An 18,119-nucleotide genomic window follows, 5' to 3' on the forward strand; every position below is an offset into this window, starting at 1 on the left:
CGTTTCTTGTAAAAGTGAGAATTTTTTTTCAACTTCTCCATTGAATTTTATTGATAAATAGTTGAAGAGAAATACACTGGATGCAGTGTAATGTATGCGATGCAATCGGTTTTGATGCTCTGAAATTGAGCTCTGAAATGTCGGAAACCATTAAATAATCAGAGCAAGTTTTTCCATCTTATATCAGGTTAAAACTAGTATGTTTATTGTTTTTTTTTTTTGTTGTTTCTGTCTTTTTTGGGAGGTGGGGGAGGGGGTGAATATGGACATTCGAAGAAATGGCGGTCAGGTTGTCAGCCTGGCCTGTGTACATCTATTCCTTCTGTTCAAATCGTCTATATTATATTACACTTTGGCAGCTAGGAGACTGAATTTGTACCCACTCTCTTTTTCGGGATCCCACAAAGTTCTCCATCTGTCCATTTACCGATAAACGTCATTACTGCAGTTTTATTAATTTGTTTTAGAAAAGGGCTTTTATGGGGACAAATTTTTCCTCCTGAATGCCCACATTGCAAGTGACGAATTGCGGCTTCAAATGATAATTTTCTTCATCACCGACTCAATTTAAGTGGCTATGTGAGTTACAAAGACGCGAATGCAGACTTTTGTAGAGAGCTTAAACCCCGCATTAAAACTAAACAAATTTATTGTAAGACTAGGACTACGCAAGACGGCAAAACTTATTAGCTAATGTTTCAACCAGCACAGGTAGCCTTCTCCAAGCTTGCTCGGGACCGTACTGGGCGAATATTGGCCCTCGGTCTTTTTTGTACGGACCTCGCTGCGCTCGATCCGTACTGTTAAGACCTCGGGCCAATATTCGCCCAGTACGGCCCTCGCGCGTGGTTAATAAGAGATTTATTTCACGACTGGAAACTTTGTGTATTAAGAATTGCTACCCGGTAGATGTCGTGGAAAACAATATGCGGCAAAACTTTTACGCGCGCCAAAGGAGTTAAAATTATTTCTGTGTTGAAGGTCATTTCATTTTCAAAGCAATAAAAACTCCGAAAATTTTTTACAAAAAAAATCTTGCAAAAAATCTTGCTTTAAATCGCGCGGGAATTAGTGCGGGATCATCTGGGACAAAACCCGGTCCGATACTTGGAAAATATCGGCCCTCGCGGGACCGGAAATAAAGTAATCTGATTGGCTGATTTAGTTATTGGCCCTCGGACCGCCTTAGTCGTGTAATAAATGTATATATTTGCTGCGCCATATAGACTGCGTCCCTAAAGGCATTTCGTACGTGAATTCTTTGTTCAGTTCAGCACAGACGCTCCCCCAACTAAAGCACTTGCGCAAGAAACGATTACAAAACCTACCTCGCTATCCACCGTATAGTGATTTATCCCGTGGTAAACGTTATTCTCCAATTTTGCTGAGTTATTCATTTTTTCCCATTTATGCCCCGGGGTAGGGGAATTTGGTCAAAAAATGTAATCGTTATGCGCGGTATTAATCACTATTCCCGCCAGGGGAGGGGAATTTGAACAAGCAATAAAAAAAATACAAATGTCTGGAAAGTAACTGGGAGACGTTGAAATTTTGATCTATTTAACTGTGTAGCGTCTTTTATGCTAAAAATAATTGTTTATGTTCCAAAATGACGCTAAATGGCGGTATTAAACTGCTCTGACGTTTCGGCAATACTGCCTTCTTCAAGGTGCCACCCCCAAAAAGGCAGTATTGCCGAGACGTCGGAGCATTTTTATACCGCCATTTAGCGTCATTTTGGAACATAAACAATTATTTTGATTTGGTTGCCGTGCATGCCGACCGTTAGCAGGCGTCTGTGTAGTTTTTAGCGCGCGTAAAAGAGTGCGCGATCGCGAGAAGGCCACGCGAGGTAAAAATCGAGGAGACGCCGTCTTCTCGATTTTTTCCTCGCGTGGCGCTCTCGCGCCTTTCGCGTTTCTCCCATGCGCGCGCTAGAAACTAACGACGCCTGCTACGCAGGCTAGCCGACCGTTGAACAGAAAAATCAAGAACTCTGTCTCGGTGAAAGTCAAATGGAACAGTATTTTTTCTGGAAAATCTCTTCGGAGATTGACGGAACGTCAGAAATTTTCTTACCATTTGTAAGGTTTCCCAGTTCTAGTTTCCCATGCATCAGGTCTCCCATCAACGGAAAGAAATAACAGGAAACTGAGCTACAAATGGTAAGCGACATCTATTTCGGTTAGTTTGCTAATTTTGTAAAGAAGCCTTTCCATTTTTCAGTGGTCATTCCAACCGGTTCTCTCCAACAAATGGTAAGCACCCTAGAGTTCGTTCAGCATCACATTGCGGTAAACACGTCAAGCTGTAGCGGGGGAAATTGTTTTCCCTACGACAATTTGAAAATATTCTCATTTTCATCACAAACGCATCCAACGAACACTCGGGGAGGAAAAGCAAATGATCGCGCGTGTGGTGTGGTCACGCGTGATGGACGCGTGATGCCCAGTGAACAGCCGTACCGCTGACTGAAACGGCAGGCTCAAAGGTAGAAATTCAACATGGCGGCTGTTTATTTTCCAGTTAAATTTATTTCATGCAAACTGGCTGAGACAAGTGTCCTTCCGTAAACTTTGAACAGCTCTTTGAATGACTTTATTGACAACCTGCTTACACCTTTCACGAAGGATGAACCACGATGGATTGACTAAGTTCAGCGCGCCTCAAAGCAACAGTACATGTCAATTGAGATCGATCAAAGAATCGAAGTGCAGCGAGGAAGAACAAATTCTTCAAAAGAAAGCATCTGTGTGTCGATAAGTGGCATGTATGTAGTATTACTTTCTTGTTTCTTTACTCTGATGTGCCTAAATGTTGAATTGAGCGAGCTTTTGAAGAAAATCTTTCGCTGCTGTTTTTACATTTGCTATATCACAACATTGCCGAATTATATGGCTCTGAAAACGCTCCGAAAAATGTCCTAACTGCCTTTTCTTCGCCAATATTTTGATTGTTATCTATAGATTAATGCTTGATTAGCTATTTCGTACCGATTTTATGCCAAATTGAGGCAAATAAATGGCTTCTGTGTTTCGGTGAATTTTGATGAAATAGCAAGAAATCGTTAAGTCACGTGTGTTTAGTTCCTCAATACTAATAAACTATTGTAGTCCCCAGACATTTTGTTGCATTTTTGTAAAGTTTAATGATGGACTTCATTACCCATGTAAGAATAATGTATATAAGTTGTTGCTCATGGGAGATATTGGGCACTAGTTAAAGGCTATTTCCAACAGTACGAAATGTGTACCTTCCAAAAGACCGTTTGAGGAGAAGAAATCAAATTTGACGGTTAAAGTGAATTATTGTACTTAAAGCCTAATAACCACAGAATATAGTGCAGTGAATTTTATTTTCAGAAGTCTTTTTTTTCTTGTGGAACTGGTCAATCAAAGTCAGCTAATTAAATATGCATAAATTAGTGAAAAATGGCCATTTTTGCAAAAGGTGCCATAACTTGAAGGGAATAAAATATTTTGAGTTGATGTTTTGCCACAGTAAATAGCTCACCATACCCAACATTTATGCTAAGTTTGGGCGAAATCGGTGATATGAGCTGTATTACCTGTTGCATGGTTCTGCCCTGTTCTCTCACGGGCACACTCTTAATATCCATCTACCCATCACTCAGCCTTACATTGGAAAATGACCATGGATAAAAAAAAAATGGCATTGACAAAATAAACAAACTTTAACTTGTTGTATAACATGTAATAGTTGAAACAAAATAATTTGAACAAGGAGTTGTACTGTCTTGTAGCCTGTAAAATACCCACATTTCATCGCTCCTGGCTGAAAGGGAGCGATAACTGATAGGCAGACATGTTTGCAGGCTACAGTGTACTGGTCCACTGCTGTCTCAAATCTAACGACAACCTAACTTTTCCACAATGCTAATCCCTTATACTTTTTAGGACACTTTTAATGCCTAGGCTATAATGATTGCTCTATGATTTTATTTTCGAACAATACAAAAATTTAACTTTATTCTTCTCCCATTTGTTCTGAAATGGGAAATGATGATTTAGGTACTTCTGCCTGTTTGGTTTGTTGTGAGATTTCTTCAGCTTGTTCCAAAAGTTCATGAGTTCGATTCTGAAAGTAAAGATACAAAAAACAACATTAAAAATTTTCGATATACACTGTATATGGCAGCATCTGATTGGTAAAACTTTTAAGATGAGTGCTCGGCAAAATAATTATTCGCTCTAATCACTGCGCAACTCTCTCACCTGAATAAGGGTTTTGTGTTCCATGATCATGTGGCATGCCTTCAGTATAAAATCAGAATATTCCTCTTTCTCTTCCTCTCGTTCAACTGCACTTTGTTCTACCCTGGTGTACAGATAATCAACTGACAGTTAAAATTTGTTCATGTGTCTACCAAGTAAGAACTGGCCTACAATGCTACTCCCAAGGATGGGATCCTCCCTCACTTCCTGTTTAGTATAATTAGCTGGTACCCAGCCTGGTCCAAAGGCATTCTTGGCTCAAGGGAGTCTGGGCTCCATGGTGAGCAGTGACGTTCTACTCCTGCCACAGGCTTTGCGTGGTCGCCAAAACAAGACAGAATGCATAAGGACTAGGCTGGTTGGTACCCATTTACACTACTCAATGGAGAATAATTTTGGTGTCTATACTAAATCTTGATTTTGATGCGTCTTGTGATAAATTGCCTAGTAGGTAGAGCATTTCTGAATGCTGTGGCTAAACAGACTGGCACATAACTCTGGCTTCTGTAACATGAAGTGGCTTGGAAAATTGATTCTTCCACTGGATTGCATACTAACAAGTTCATCTTAGGTTACTCCTTTACATTTTGTGTGGTCCCCCTAACAGTTAACCAAAACCCGTGTATACTCAAGGGTGGAATGAGGCTCCATGAGAGTAAAGTGTCCTGTCCACAAACACAACAGAATGACCCAAATCAGTGCTCAGACCTAGCCAACTAGAAGACCTGAGTCCGGTTTGTTAACCAAAAGGCACTGCATTCTTGTTTTGAAACCCCTTTGTTGTAGGCAAATTTAAAACGGTTGATCTGGTTTGCTATATTTAAATTCTCTTTGGTAAGAATCTATCATCAAATCACTTGTTCCTTATGCCCCAGGCTCAGCCAGCTAAGAAGGACAAGGGGACGAGAATGTAGGCACTGCACCTTGCACAAGTTTTCACAAGCTGGGAAACAAATCCAGCGGTAAATTTTTTCCACAGACAGCCAAGATCAGGTTTTTTAGCGTTTCTGTTGTGGTTCAGTTTCAACCCTTGATACAATTTGGTATTTTCCTTTTTTTCTGGTATCTAATAAATATTAAACAAGGGAAAATACCAGATTGCACAAAGGGTAAAAGTGAACCCTAACATTTTCACTCTGTGTTAGTCCAGTAAATACCTTAGATTAAGCTCTTTAAGTTTGCGCTCTTTTTCTTCTGTTGCCTCTTCATATTCAAGTACTTTTGTTCTCAATTGTTGAACACCTTCATCCAGACTCTGTGCTGTGCCGGTAGTTTTCTGATACTCTTTTGACATAATCTAAAATCAAAAATGATTATTAATAATCAGAAATAGTAGTAGAAGTCTTTTATTAAGAAGCTAGTCACAACAAACGTGTGGCTTTACAATAAAAAAACAATCTAAAATAAGCTAAACTAGTAAAATGAACCTATTATATGTATCAGTTACAAGGATTTTAAGAAATAAATTTAAAAAGACATCTATTTACAAAAGTGCGTTTGAAACGTTCTGTTTTTACTTTAGGGAGTATAAAGTCATGGCCCCTTTCTCTAAGAGCTCTGTTCCGTTTGGGTGGGAGCAAGTCATATAATACATGGCCAGTGTCACTTGTGATTCTGTTGAAAAGATCACTGTCCCTATTCTTAATAACATCAGATATCAAAATGATCTTATTTGTATAGCCAAAACGATAGGCTCACCGAAAGAAAGTGTCAATCCGATCTAAATATTTGCCTTGATAGGCGGAGCCCCACACTTCTAATCCATACAGAAATAATGACATTATTAATGAGTCGAAGAGTTTACTAAGCTGATCTTTAGTGTACCCATAATATTTGCATACCCTAAGAATATATAGTCGGCTAGCAGCTCTAGAAAGTAAACTGTCAACATGAAGGTCCCAGAAGGTCCCAATAACAATTACAAACAGTGTAAGTGTTCTATTAAAAGCAATTTTTTTTTATAAAAATGGACTATTAGTTTTAGGTTTCCTGCGACACAAATATAAATTTTGGATGTTCAAAAAACTGGTAAAATCCATGACAAAGCTCCTTTAAGGTCCGGTAATACGGGCAACATTTTTGTTCAACTTGTCTCGCAACATTGTTGCATTGCAAGTTGAACGAGTTGTTGCCCGTATTACTTCCGCGCGCTCAACTTGTCTCGCAACAAATTTCGATGTTGCAAGTTGCAGCAACATGTTGCACAAAGTAGAACCGAGTTCTACTTTTTGCAACATTTTTTTCAACTTGCAACACCAAAATTTGTTGCGAGACAAGTTGAACAAAAATGTTGCCCGTATTACCGGACCTTTAACAGTTCTTAAGGTACCTCCTTTTTCCAGTTCAAATCCTTGTCTATTGCCTGTAGTTTCATGTCCAAGCCTGATGCTTCTTCTTGTTTATCTGACACCATCTCACTTATCTGCAAGTTAAAATGTTCTGATTACTTCAGAAAATGTCTTTTGATTTGTAGCTGGTAAAAATTATCAAATTATCACTAACAAAGCAACTAAATGTCCTTTAATCCTAAAATGCCAGGCATGAGCAGCTGACATTTCATACCAAACTTTGTTTCCGGAAAATGTACCAAATAAAAATTATGACTTTTTTGTGATTGTGTACATGTTGCTAATTGAAACTTCAATGCTGATTCTATCAATCCCTGAAGTCTAGTGTACCCTAACTCCTGACATTCCCACCAGAATATTCACTGCTGGTACTAGTCGTTAAGCATTCTCGACTATAATTTTGGGTTTTTAAAAACGACTGCAGTCTCGGCTCTCTCTTTACCCAGTAGCACTTGCAAAATAGAAATCTTGCCTGCCCCATGATCCCAGCCTTTGATCGCTTTGTGCAGTAATAAAAACAATAGAGAACTCCTGGGAAATATCACAATACCTGATCAAATGCTTCTTCTTCAGTGATGACTTGCGACTGAATGGTGCGACTTTTCTCACTGATTTGTTGTTTGAGGCGAAGCAAAGCTGGCTGTTAATAGAAAAAACACCAAGTCAACATTTTTTTGGCACTTTAGGACTCACAAGTAATACTGCAAGTGGTAAAAAGTTCTTGCAATCCAAGAAGATGAATAAAACTGTAGTAGTTATAGTTAGTAAGTGTGGAAATGGACTTCACAGAATGTCTGGAAGCAAACCTTGACTGTTGACCACAACCAAGTTTCATAAAGACCATAAGTAAACAAATATAGCGCCCGCCTGATGTTTGGTAGGTCATGGGTTCAATTCCTGTTGGGGACTCAGATTTTTTCTTTGTCCCAAGCTCATGACATACTGAATATTTCATATTTCACATTTCATTTACCGAGCTTAACGTTTAATATCTTTCTTTAGTTTATCATAATACTTTTCTGTAGCCTGTAACAAGTGAAAGCCCTTTTCTTCCAGCTCTTCCAGTTCATTCTACTGTCAGTTATTTTTTTCGTGATTACATGTTTTTGTATACTGTAAGTACAACTTGGTACAGATTATTTTATTGAGCAAGGTAGATGTCTTAAAGCTGCAAACGAAATGTGTTTTTGATAGAAGAGCTTTCCAGAACATGGACACAGCTTGTGTACGTCTTTCATACTGGTGTAGGTGGCTGAATGATGCCAGTGAGAGTGAAAAAATTACCTTGATGGTTCCCTTAAAGTCCATGTGAGATCTCTGGTCAGGTCTCTGTGAGTGTGGATTAAAGTGCATCTCAAAGTCAATGCCATTTGCATTTTCTGCTGAGGATGGAATGAGCTTCAACTTCCGCGCCATCTCATTGTACTCACGGACGTGCTTCTCAGTCTGAAGAGGAAACAACAGTGTTAGTGGTAAACAGGTTTGTTTTGCTTATTAGTCTTGGTCAATTTCATTAAATCTCCTTAGCATGGGTGACGGGTTCATTATATATTTATGAGAAAGACAACAGTTGCCAGTCAAAAATATACCTCACTGAAAACCACAAAACTTATTAGGGCGCTAGTAAGATAAACTACCGGTATGTTGGGGTTCAATTTTACCCCATGGTATAATTTGGTATTTCCGTTGTTTTTTTTGTTTGTTTTATATACATTATCCTATACAGTCGAAACTCGTTATTTCAAACCACCAGGGGAAACTGAAAATAGTTTGAAATACTGGGAGTTCGAAATAGCCGATAGTAAATGACCGAAATGCAAAATTCAAGGGAAATGGGTTTTAGTTCGAAATAAGTAGGAATTTGAAATAACCGAGTTCAAATAGCCGGGTTCAACTGTATTACCATAAACTGGAAACAATTGAAAAATTATACCAAAAAAAATCATAACTTTCTTTAGTTACAAATTTCTTACAAGCCCAGCAAAGGTTAAAAATAAGGGAAAGCAACAAAGATGGATGTGATTAAAGAGCACTGCTCAAGATGGTTTACATGCTGCATCCTTAAACATGTTGCAAAGCATACTCTTGGAATATGTCAACTTGTTTTTTGTTTGTTTGAAACTAACCTCTTCATGTTTTTTAGCATACTGCATCTCTTTTTCCCAGATCTGTTGATCAAAATAATCTCTTCCCTTTTCCAGTTGTTCAATGGCCTTCTGTAATTCTCTTTTCTCATGCTTCATTCGTTCAACGTCTGCAGCACTTAGCTCCTGGTTGTTTAGAGTTTGCTGTAAAACATTTTTAATACCAAGTTAACAAATTGATCATTTTACCCAGTCTTAGGCGTTGATGATTTCAAAAAGAAAAAACTAGTGTCCCTACTGGTAAACATCGACTTTTATTTAATTAAAATTTTTTAAGCAAGCAGTGGACCACTCATAGTGTCTAAATGTACTGTAAACACATATACGTTTGGGTTCAAAACCCAAGCATGGAAGCGCAATGTTGCCTATTGCTTGTGTTTCCTCAACATTTGTTATTCTCACCAACTTTCAGTTGCATTTCTACAGCTCTGTTAAAACATGGTAAATATTGTCTTAATCAATTCTATTTCAGATATTTGAAGCATAATAGAAGAAAAGATGTAACTTGTGAAGCATTATTTTAAGCAAATTTTAATGGTCTATTAATTAAACATTATTCACCTGAAGCATGGCATTTTCTTGTGTTGCGGCATCTTGTTCCACTTCTACAAAATGCACACAAGGTACAATGTAATAAGATTTCAGTGGACAGTCAGGGGACACAAGGTTGTATTCTAATGTTTGGTCTTGAACAAAAATTAATTACCAAGAAAAAAAGTTCTTTGATACTAAGAAGTAACCTGCCTGATGTAACAATGTCACCATGAACATTGTTACTGCAAGACAGAATCATCTTGCGGCCAACAATATTTGTTACACTTTGTCTGGAAATATTGACAGTAGACTGTTTACAGGCCTCTATTTGCTCGGATTTTTTCCGAGAAAGAATTGCTAGAAAACTGGATGCATGGGCAAAACGGGAGGCGTGATGGGGTGAGCAATGGGGAAAACAGAGAGGCTGTGAACAGTCTAGCAAAACAGGTACACACAGAGATACTGACAGTATCCTTATTATACCCTAAATGGCTCTTACTCAGTCCTTGCAGTTCCTCGACAAGCTGATCATTTTTTTCTTCTAACTGCTTTCTGTGCTTCCCCAAGTCTCCTAAGTAGTTTTGAAACTTTTCTCTGCAAGACAAGGATTGGAATTTAAATTTTTTTTACACCAAGACCTATATCATAGGCACAAGAAATTATTCACTTTTGGTAAATTCCACTGGAAGATCTTGTTCACGGTCTTCTTTTTTCATAGCTTGTGATTTTTACTTTTCCTTCTAGGCTATAAGATTTAATAAAAACAGTCAATCAGCCAGGCAACATTTTGAAACTGAGGTTAACATGTGTCAAGCTAGTGAACGGTGTCTAAGCTGGACTTGTAGAACCTACTAGCTGCTTTTTCAATAACCTGTTCTGTTTCCCAGCACAAATAGGAAAGAACTTGTGATGCAAGTAAGAAATCAGACAAAATTACTGTGTGTAGGCTACTTTCCCAAAGGCCTTTGAACTTTATTTATCTAGTTTTCTTTGCATCAGGGTTATGTGTGTTGTTGTACTGTTCAATAATTCTGCTTAATATTTTAATTATTGTTTTTAAATAACACAGCACTCCATGTAATTAAATTAAAGATTCAAGAAGGCCAAATTAATTTAAGCTTTTTAGTTTCTTTTAGGCCTCCTTGCCACTTTTATGAATTAGCAAATAGATTTTTTTGAAAAATGTCAAACTAATTACTAGGTTTTATACATGCTTTGTATTTGACAAGTACAGTAAACTCTCTCAAAGAGGACGTCACTGTTCGGTGGACACTGGTAAGGGAACGGCTAGCGTTGGTCCTGACAATGATCACTTAGAAGGTCATAGTTTACTATACATTACTTTGAACTTTCCAACAGTTATTGAAAATACTTTGTTATGAAAAAAAGTTTGCAATACAGACCTATCAGAGGCTAAAGTTATCTTCCTTTCTGCTAATGTCTGAAGACGTGACTATCAAAGAAAAGAGAAAAACAAGTTTAAATACTGAAATTATGATGCCATAAATTTTGTTAAACGAAATTATAATTTCACTTTCCTTCTTTTTATAAATATATTCTATGTACAATGTTACTGGTGAGATAAAATTATACTATATGCCTAGATCTTATCCTATTCCAATCATTAATCTATTTTCAATCATTTAATGCTTTCTCTTCAGGTGCCCCTTGGTATGAGGATGGTATTCTTTGGAACAACACTTCAGTGTGTTATCTTTGACACTTATAGTCCAGCCTTTTTGTAATTGTCATGCACAAATACATTTTTACACCAGGCTGGCACAGCATGCTTCCTTGTACTCAGCAGTACCCTGGTTGCAGTTGCCTCACAATTTCTGAATTCTAGGTGTGTGCATACCGTATTTATTCGATTAAACACCTTCCTCGAATAAACGCCGCACATTAGGGCAGAGATACTACTGGTAATATAAGCCGCCCTCGAATAAACGCCGCATCATGATGCGGCGTTTATTCCAATAATAGAGTCAAAAAGCAAATGCAGTAGTGATCAAGTTTAGGCAAGCCTTAAAAGAAGTTTTTCCTTGATTGTAACAGTGTTACTGTTTTTAAGATATTGTAAATGCCCTTTCAGACAAGCAATAAAACTCTTTTCTGTTTTTAAAATTCGATTGTTCAGTTACCAAACTATTGTTAGCAAGAAATAAATTGAATTTTAAGTAAACGCCGCCTTTGCATGAACGCCACCCTCAAATAAACGCCGCACTCGAGTCACAAAAAATTTAATAAATGCTGTGGCATTTAATCGAATAAATACGGTAAACATGTATGGGAGGTGTGGCTACACTCATGCCACAATAACATCATGGTAAAAACAGAATCACTCAGACACATAATCATCAACATTAGTGATTATTCTACTTACAGAGTCATCTTTCAAGGCATTTAATTCTTCTTCAAGCAATACACTTTCCTTGATCAGGTCTTCCATTCCTAAAAAAAGTTCAACATTCTTTTATGACTCACTGTATATATGATTTGTGTGACTCAATAATGCGAAACCTGTAAGGATTTCCACAAGATCACCATATACATTGTCATGATAAAGAAAAGATTACCTTCAAGTAGCGCAGCATTCCTTGATCCTTAGAAGAAAAAGAATGGAGCATGAGAACTAGATGCACTTACCAGATTTTACATCTTGAAAAAGTAAATAATCAGACATCAAGTGTAAAATGTCAACAAACTTACTGATATTGTCGATAAACTCAGTGTCATATTCTCCCAGTTCATCAAGTTCTCTACCCATCATGAATGCTGAATAACTTTTCTCCAGATACCTAAAAAAGTACTGAAATAATACAAAAAATGAAAACTATTGCACTGTGCATTCTTGTAAAAAATTTGCCAATGACAGACGCCAAGTAATAAAAAACCCATTAAGATTTATTCATAATGAAAGGCTTCCTGAAAATGAATTCATTTGAGATTGTTATTATAAGTAACTACAAGTAGATAGATCAGATGATAATTCTGTATTGATCAATAATTTTGTGCTATTTTATTATACCTTGTCTTCAGGTTGTGGGCCTTCTTCTTGGTAATCACTCGCTCCATAGTTGTCCTCTGGGAACAGAACATGCCCCTCAATATCTTGACCAACACTCATGGCATGCTATTGGACAGTATTGCGGTTAGAATACAATAAACAGGCCTGAACAATAATAGTACTTAACAAACTTGCCACAGGGAATTAATTTTTTAGAATGTCTGCTCTAGAGTCTCTGTTGTATAAAGAAATTACAATAAGACGGCCAAACACAGTTCTTGTGTGCTCTACAGTTTCAATCCTGATGCAATTCAGCTTAGGTGAGACTTAAGAAAAAGAAATATGACCACTAACTACGTTGATGGGACAAGAGGTGAAATACTAACACTACAGAAATTAGACTTCATTGTTTGAACTAAATAAATAAGTACCGGTTATAAATCTTGACAGGATACATACCCTTATTAGCTCTATAAGCCAGCAAAGTGCTCCGAGTACCATAGGCCAGGCATGAGGACTACCAACAGAGTACAAGTTACTCTTTGAAATGGTAAATGGGTAACTGTAGACATGCAAAAATGTGGATTATTACAAGTTTAATTTGTATAAAACACTTTTAAGAAGAAACAACAAAGCATAGAAAGATGATAATACCAAGAGAATATGACATGTTCTTTTGATAATTACTGATCATGCAGCTTAACAGAGATCAGTGTAGTGTAATAACTCTGATCAAATGGTTGTGAACAGGACATAAACATCTGCAATCACTGAATGATCAGCAAAAATCATTCAGTGGCACTACACAGATCTCAGTTGAGGTACTCAAACATCATCTATCAGTTAGAGTTTTTTTTTAACAAACTTCAGAAAAACACCTCTGTTAGTCAGGGCTTTAAACAAGATTCGAAGTAGGTGGCTGCCTTAACGTGGTGCTCATTGAAGAGTTGTGTAAGAAGCTGAAAACATTTCCCTTTTATGGGAAGCTACATGAATGTTAGCCGGCCAGTCACAAAAGAGTACCGGCCCAGAATCCAGCAAGTGCCATGTCTTATCAAAATCCCTGTACATCATACTACATGTATTGCATTCTTGTGATGGATACAAGGGAATATTCAGGCTACAGTTTGCTGTAGAATTTGTTTTATGCTGACTTTCAGCCTACATACCCCAGCATCTTAAAGATCCTTGGGATTTCCTCTGTTGGTTTTGATTCCAGTGCTGTTGTTTTCTGAGTGTCTGCCTTAATGTACTTGTACAGAAACTAAGCATTAAGAAGAAAGAAGAACAAAAAAGGTCTGGTAAATGCGATCAGCTCTGATCAAAGTCCAGGGCTGTCATTAAGGGTCGTAACCTGTTACACCCATTACGCTTGAGTTCACTCGATGTTACAGGTGACAAATCACAATGTTGATTGGACTTATGTTACACTTGCATACAGAACAAAATTCTATGGGTGCAGATGACTTCAATATAAATGTTACAGCTGCTTAAAAACCAAATGACAGCCCTTTAGTCAAACCTCTAGCTAAAGCCTGGTTTTCACTAGCGACGCAAGCACAAGCGCGATCAAGCAAAAAGGACAAATTTCAATCCTTGTGCTTGCCGCAAGGGCAAGCATCAAAATGCAATGCGCTTGTGCTTTTGCTTGAGTCGAAGCCGTTTTCACGGAGAAATAAGAGCTGTTATCCTTGCGCTTGTGCTTGCGTCGCTAGTGAAAAACCAGGCTTAACAGACACCTCCCAAAAGCAAGCACTTAGTCATGGTCCCAGCCACAAACATTTAAACCTTTCCATTAACAGTCAGGGTGTCCACTTATGGGAAGTTCAATGCTATGTGTAAAAAAGGTAAATTCTCTGTAAAAGCATTAGCAGAAGTTTTAGACTTTAAACCCTTCTGTTATAATGAAGACACCCACAGGAAATGTCCCATGGAGACAACATGCCTACAAAAGCAACTGTTTTTACAGATAGATTTTTTTTTTTTTTTTATGATCAGCACTGTTGCAGGCTTGCACTGTTGCAGACTTCTGACAGTTATCTGACTTTACATTACCTGGAAAATGTTGCAGAACTCTTTCATAGATGGAGCACTCAGAATTCTCATAGAGATTTGATGTGGATAATTGAACTCTGTTAGAAACTAAAGGAAAGAAAATAGTTTCATTAAATTCATAAACTGTGCAAAACTACCAGCAATGTGAATAAGCACAAGTTTTCACAAATACCGGTATTTATATTCTACACATACCTCCATAAGATATCTGATCATCTTTTGTTGATATCCTGGGGGACAAAAATATAGTGGATTATTTTAGTATAGTTCACACCATAGTTATGTAATATTAATGTTAAGCAGGGTTTTGTTCTACTGTTGATGGATGAAATTTTACAGCAATACCTTTAAAATTACCCTAGTCTTCTTTAAAGTATTAAAGGATTACAGTATTGACATTTCAAAATCTGAAGAATGCCTTACAATTACCAGCAGGCGAAACTGTGTAACTAGTTATACTGGAAAAACAGTAAGCATCGTTTGTTTGAAAGAAGCAGAGCTTATAACAATGCCTACCTCTGTCAGAGAGTGGTCGTGGATCTTTCATTTGCACACAGTTATCCCTTCCATACTGGCTAGATGGCCTCCTAAAAGGTTAAATACCACCACAGCTAGTAAATATTATTCTTTTTTTTCAACTAAAATGGTATAGGAATCAATCAACATTTGTGTAAGATCACTAAATCATACAAAAACAGTATGGAAAGGAATGACAAGACATGAATTTTGCGTACCTGCCGGTCGCAGATCTTGCATTTGCAAGCGAAGGTCTTCCTGATGTTGAAGGTCTTCCAATAGATGTCCTGTTTCCTATCGAAGGTCTCGGCCCAAGAGAACTTTTCTTCTCACGAACAACTTGTCTATTCTGATTTCCTATGTTCAAAGTTCCGAGAGTTGTTCGTCTCATTTTGGGGGAGAAAATATAACAGATCCGAGACGAAAACTACGATCAAACAAACTGCTTTCACACAACAATGAACGTTTCACTTTGAAAACCGCGCTCACAAGCTCGGTTCCAGTTCACGCTCTTGCTCGCACGCCATCAAATTGGTTATGTACGCGTCATGAAATATACCCACGGGACCTAACCTTGGGCGTTACTCGCCTATTTTTGACAAAAAAGGTAACCCTTTTATGCACCTTCGATAAAAAATGGTACCCCGACCATTTTCCACTTGCTCTTCTTTTTCGCTTCACGCTTGACAGACTTGAGAAAAAAATCTAATCCAATTTTAATGACAGCGCTAGCTAGCAAACACTGGTTTTTTTTTTAATTTTTTCACGGACCAGGTAGCAAAAATCCATAAATACTGCTGAAATAAACTACGACCAACCGCTTACCCTTTTATATACCATTTTGACAGAAAAGGCATCCCTTTCGTATACCTTTTATTGAAAAAAGGGTACCCCTTTCACATACCTAAATGACATGACATATACCTAAAACAGGAAGTCTTATTCTCATTTTTATGTAGCGTTTAATAAATTAAAATGATAGAGCCATAAGGTGCGTCTGTTCGAAATATTTTTATTAAAGGCCCCTTTAAATACCTAAATGACAAATTTCCCTACCCTTTCACATACCTAAACTGGTGAAATTCCTACCCTTTTATATACCTGAAGCGTGAAAAAGGTACCCCTTTCAGGCGGAGCCTCCCCGTATAGGCCATTATAGGGAGTGCCCCCCCCCCCCCCCGGAAATGTCTATGTCTTCAAGAACCAGTCCTATTTTGGTCTATTTTAGAAGGTCTTAGCAAGGCGCAAGGATAATGTCAACAACCCGTTGTTGTCGTGTGCTAATGTTTCTGTCAAGATTAATCAATTCATTGGCGCTTGATACTTGAATCTTTGCCTTCTCCGACGTTTTTGGTTAGCTTGGCGACCCTTGCCTTTAATTTATACCGTTACCCCAATTGTATCCTCATGCGTAACCAGTAAATGCGTCAGATAGGTTTTCCCGCAGTGAGTGTCGTGAAACCAAAACCAAAGTTTGCACTCTAGCCAATCACAAAGGATACAGACAATCCCGTGAACCAATCAAAACACGAAGTAAGTATATAACTGGCGCAAAGCGCGGGAAAAAGTTCGCAAGTGAGTGACCATTGGTTTGCCTTCACATTGGTCGAGAAAGTGGCCCAAATTTTTTAAACCAATCACTAAACGTATATGCAAAAACCAAAGCAAATGCGAATAACATTCGACTTTTAGCTACTTTTAATAGCAAACCGCTCTAATACATCATGTGTTCCCTGTGCGTTCCCACGTTTTTTTCTCCTACGTTCTCCCAACCTCCAAAGGGTTCCGGTAGATACCGCCCTAACCCCGCCCTATTTGGGCAAATATTCACTGGGAAAATGGGATTCGAGTCACTGGGACTGAGAATCACAAGCTTAACACAATGCATAATGTAACTGGGACTGAAAAATGGGAAAATTTGGGGGAATAATAGGCTGAGAAATGGGACTTGGGCAAAACGTGGGATGGGAAATGGGATCCCCTCCCTTTTCAGGACCCTCTTTCTAGTTAGTTCGGCGAGCCTTGTCGTCAACCCCTGAGTTATAACAATGTAAGTAACCCAGCCTAATTTGTACTGGTTTCATGCATGCTGTTGAATCATACAGTAAACAAGGCAAGACGGTCTTTATTCAAATGTAGTTTTATTTACAGTATTTAGTGCATAACGTTATTGCTTTAGAAAAATAAAAATACTTTATGCTTTAAATAAAACATTTAAGACCTTTTGAATAGAGGGTAAAATATGTACAACATGTATAGAATGTCAGCTACATAAATAGTTACCTAATTATAACATAACGTCTTGGTTATTTACACCCCAGCAATTCTTTATAGCATTTTGTTGGTAACATTTTCCTAAAAACGAACGTAGCTGCGTAATGCAGTTGAAACAAAAGTCTCGTTGGCCAACCTCTGTGCTAATATAAAAGCTAATACTTTTAAACCTCTTTAAATAGTGTTTGGATTTGTTTGAACGTCACCAGACATTTATTTTATATGAAGGTTGTAATGTACCCTAATATAATTATTCTTTAAAAAAACAAAAACAACGAAAACGTAGAAAAAATCCGGCTGCCTTCGCATGCGAGAAGAGAAGAATGTATAAATGAATATTGAGCGTGCTATTTCCTTCCCAAAAAACGATTTTACCAAATATTGTATGGCAGCAATCTTGGACAAAACCTGTTTAGACAAACCTAGCTTTCACACATACCCACTTTGTATAAGTCAGGCGCCTATAGTAAACTATCCTGACAGATTAACACACATTTATTTAAGTTATGGGCTGCAGATGAGAAGTATGTGAAAGTAAAAGTTACTGTTTTAGTGTGTTATAATCATCATAGAACAACATCTTACCTGTAATTTTAGTCTCCAAAATAGTGTGTAAAAGCATATTTCCCTTTAACTTTGATGCAATAATTTCTTTTTTTAACTGACTACCTACATGAAATATATCAGTTGAGTGGTATTCTTCATATTGAAAAAATATTCAGACCTACTGTAAAGTCCATGATTATATATATAATATATAAATGGGTTACTCTTTTATGGGACGGGGGGCAGGGGGGGGGCTTAAAAAGAGGGAAGCTTATTAAAAAATATGAGCTTCCAGATTAAGAGGGGGCTTAACAAAAAGGGGGTGGGGTGGGGATATAAGAGCTTTAAGAGTTTATCTAGTTGGGTTATTTGTTTGATTTTTATTTGAGTAAAGGAATAATTAAAACTCAAACAAATATCGTCTCGGTATCAGTCTGCTTTAGAACCATACATTTACAGT

General features: G+C 37.6%; 1 protein-coding gene across 1 annotated transcript in view; it reads right to left on the reverse strand.

Moving 5' to 3' along the window:
• The window catches only part of LOC144658816 (kinetochore protein NDC80 homolog), a 17,287-nt gene extending 1,955 nt beyond the window's left edge, over window positions 1-15,332 (reverse strand). Inside the window, exons 1-20 of the mRNA XM_078519299.1 lie at window positions 15,058-15,332; window positions 14,840-14,910; window positions 14,519-14,553; window positions 14,324-14,410; window positions 13,438-13,532; window positions 12,728-12,830; window positions 12,290-12,394; window positions 11,971-12,070; window positions 11,838-11,864; window positions 11,645-11,712; window positions 10,665-10,714; window positions 9,761-9,855; window positions 9,289-9,332; window positions 8,710-8,871; window positions 7,868-8,029; window positions 7,134-7,223; window positions 6,565-6,657; window positions 5,393-5,532; window positions 4,236-4,338; window positions 3,599-4,098 (exon numbers count right to left, since the gene is read on the reverse strand). Coding sequence (XP_078375425.1) covers window positions 3,988-4,098; window positions 4,236-4,338; window positions 5,393-5,532; window positions 6,565-6,657; window positions 7,134-7,223; window positions 7,868-8,029; window positions 8,710-8,871; window positions 9,289-9,332; window positions 9,761-9,855; window positions 10,665-10,714; window positions 11,645-11,712; window positions 11,838-11,864; window positions 11,971-12,070; window positions 12,290-12,394; window positions 12,728-12,830; window positions 13,438-13,532; window positions 14,324-14,410; window positions 14,519-14,553; window positions 14,840-14,910; window positions 15,058-15,230 — 1,914 coding nt within the window. The 5' untranslated portion in view covers window positions 15,231-15,332 and the 3' untranslated portion in view covers window positions 3,599-3,987. The remainder of the gene's footprint in view (window positions 1-3,598; window positions 4,099-4,235; window positions 4,339-5,392; window positions 5,533-6,564; window positions 6,658-7,133; window positions 7,224-7,867; window positions 8,030-8,709; window positions 8,872-9,288; window positions 9,333-9,760; window positions 9,856-10,664; window positions 10,715-11,644; window positions 11,713-11,837; window positions 11,865-11,970; window positions 12,071-12,289; window positions 12,395-12,727; window positions 12,831-13,437; window positions 13,533-14,323; window positions 14,411-14,518; window positions 14,554-14,839; window positions 14,911-15,057) is intronic.
• Window positions 15,333-18,119: the final 2,787 nt, after the last annotated feature.

Source organism: Oculina patagonica, chromosome 6 (assembly GCF_052425735.1).
Source record: "Oculina patagonica isolate OP01 chromosome 6, crgOcupat, whole genome shotgun sequence".
Lineage (NCBI taxonomy): Eukaryota > Metazoa > Cnidaria > Anthozoa > Scleractinia > Oculinidae > Oculina > Oculina patagonica.